General features: G+C 42.9%; 1 protein-coding gene across 1 annotated transcript; it reads right to left on the bottom strand.

The window, feature by feature from the left end:
• Positions 1-1,233: 1,233 nt before the first annotated feature.
• LOC136174557 (olfactory receptor 5AN6-like) lies at positions 1,234-2,178 on the bottom strand. Its single transcript, XM_065944732.1, has one exon. The coding sequence runs from the start codon at positions 2,176-2,178 to the stop codon at positions 1,234-1,236; it is 945 nt and encodes a 314-aa protein (XP_065800804.1).
• Positions 2,179-2,486: the final 308 nt, after the last annotated feature.

Here is a 2,486-nt window from a genome sequence, read left to right as displayed (position 1 = left end):
AAGCTGTAGTGCCTACAGTTGTCCAACACTTGCTTTAAGTTCTTACTTCATGATTACTCCTGGGGGTTTTGAATTTTCCCTTCTGAACATAAAAGGAGAAATGAACAGAATGCCTTTTACCTGGAGTAGTCTTCTGAATTATATTTTTCATTTCTGGCCTAAAGATTATGAAAATCAGAATCCTACCAGAAGATAAACAAGAGTGCTTTCTATCCCAGCCTCAATACTTGAGTATTTACATCTGGTAACAGCTCCAGCCAAGGTTACAAGGGAAATAGATAAATCTAGACTTTCTCATGTACAGAGTACATGAACAAGACTTTTCTCATGTATCAGCTTCTTATAGTTAATTTTACCAACCACTTTCCATTTGTTAATTATGGGGAAAACAACTTCCTAGTGGAGACTTGGTCTACTTAAAAAGCAAAAAAACAACCAAAAAGGTAACATAAAGACATTGTTGGAGGTGCCAAAATCAGGCACTAGACCACCTCACCAGCAAAGGGCCATTTTTCGATTCCCTTTTCTGGTTACACAGGGAAGAAGGAAGAGCAGAGCTGACTGTATAGCAATAACAGATTAAAAAATTGTCTAAGTGTCCCTAACAAGCCAACTGATCAACCAAATCTTAACTATGACAGATATGTTGAGCATTCTTGTTGCAACAAATTTATTTTTGTATGAAGTTAACAAATCTTTGATCCCTTATGTTTATTTTTTGCTGTGAACAAGTCCATAAATGAAGTAATGAATTCATGATTTCCAGAGGTGAAAGAATAGGTTAAGTGAGAGAACTAGCAGAATGACTTAGGAAATTCTTTTTAAAAATAGCTCAGTACTAATAGTAATTCCTGTCCTGCCTAAAGTGAAATGCTAGGGGGAGGCTTGCTGGTCTCCTGGCAACCTTGATCTACTTGGTCCCCGGCACCATTGGCCCTTGAGGTAGTGCATGCTAAAGGATGGAACATTGAAGTGGAAGACTCACATCATCATAACTAGCTACAAAAACGCTTGTGAATTTCTTGATCTATTACTATATTAGGTCATCACTGATGAAGCATGGAGATAATGAACTTCCAGATACTTCTCATGTATTGTCCTCTCCTTGTGCCAGCCATGGGTTTACATCAGAAGACGATAGTAATTATAACTTACTCTGCAGTTAGGAGAGGTATGGATCAATGTTTCAGTTGACATTTCTTCTAGAGCGTACAACTGAAATAAATTCCATAGTCAGTAACACCAGGAAAAGAGTCTCTTCTTCCATATGTTTAGGGCATCTTTGATTTCCTTGTTCCGCAAGCTATAGATCAATGGATTTAGCAGGGGGATTATAACAGTGTACAAGACAGATGCCAGCTTGTTTTGGCTCGAGGAACCGCCGGAATTAGGATACATATAAACAAAGATACCCGAGCCAAAGAAGAGGGTCACAGCTATCAGGTGGGAAGCACAAGTGTTGAAGGCTTTGGACCGGCCTTCAGCTGAAGTGATCTTCAGAACAGTGGCGACAATGTAACCATAGGATATCATGATAACCAAGACAGACGTGAGCCCAAAGATGACAGTGAGAACAGATGTCATGACTTGAAAGAATAAGGTGTCAGAGCAGGATAGGATTAGCAGTTGGGGCAGGTCACAGAAGAAATGGTTGATAATGTTTGGTCCACAGAAGTGGAGCTGAAGTAAGCCACACAACTGAATGAACGAGCCCAAGAATCCAGTTATGCAAGATCCTGCCACCATCTGCAGGCAGAGGGTGGGGGACATGATGGCTGTGTAGAGCAGAGGACTGCAGATGGCAGCGTAGCGATCGTAAGCCATGGCCGCCAGCAGACAGCACTCAGTCAGACCCAGGCTAGAGAAAAAGAAGTACTGCATAGTGCAGCCCGTAAAGGAGATGAGTTTATGCTTCCTGAAGAAGTCTGAGAGCATTCTAGGAGCTATGGTGGAAACATAGCAGGTATCCAGCAAGGACAAGTTGCTGAGGAAAAAGTACATAGGCGTGTGCAGATGGGGGTCCATCCTGATGAGGGCGATGAGTCCCAGGTTCCAAGATACCGTCACCAGGTAGATCCCTAGGAATACTGAAAAGAGGGCAGCGGTGAGCTTTGGAAACTCAGAGAACCCCAAGAGAATGAACTCTGTGATTGTTGTTCTGTTTCTTCCTCCAGCCATCGCCTTGGGGCTGTAGGATCTATAGGAAAAGATCCTCAGATCTGTAGGAAAAGAATAAATCTTTAAGTCAATTGTTACCGCAGTTTCCATGGGAAGAAACTGCCTTCAACCCACACTGAACACAGTGGGGTTGTAGTGAAAAATTTTAAAAGAAATAACCCTGGCTGACTTTGCCCCTAACTAATCGTTCTGTGTGTCGGTGTTCCCACGCATACCAGAGGGTAGCCTAGGGACCTCAGCCTGGTGCTGTGATGACCCAGTGGGGTGGGGTAGCAGAAGGGTGGGGAAGAGGCTCAGGAGGAAGGGAT

The sequence above is a fragment of the Muntiacus reevesi genome, chromosome 9 (assembly GCF_963930625.1).
Source record: "Muntiacus reevesi chromosome 9, mMunRee1.1, whole genome shotgun sequence".
Classification (NCBI taxonomy): Eukaryota; Metazoa; Chordata; class Mammalia; order Artiodactyla; family Cervidae; genus Muntiacus; species Muntiacus reevesi.
The sequence above is the reverse complement of the archived record's forward strand: the minus strand, read 5'-3'. Positions and strand labels throughout refer to the sequence as shown.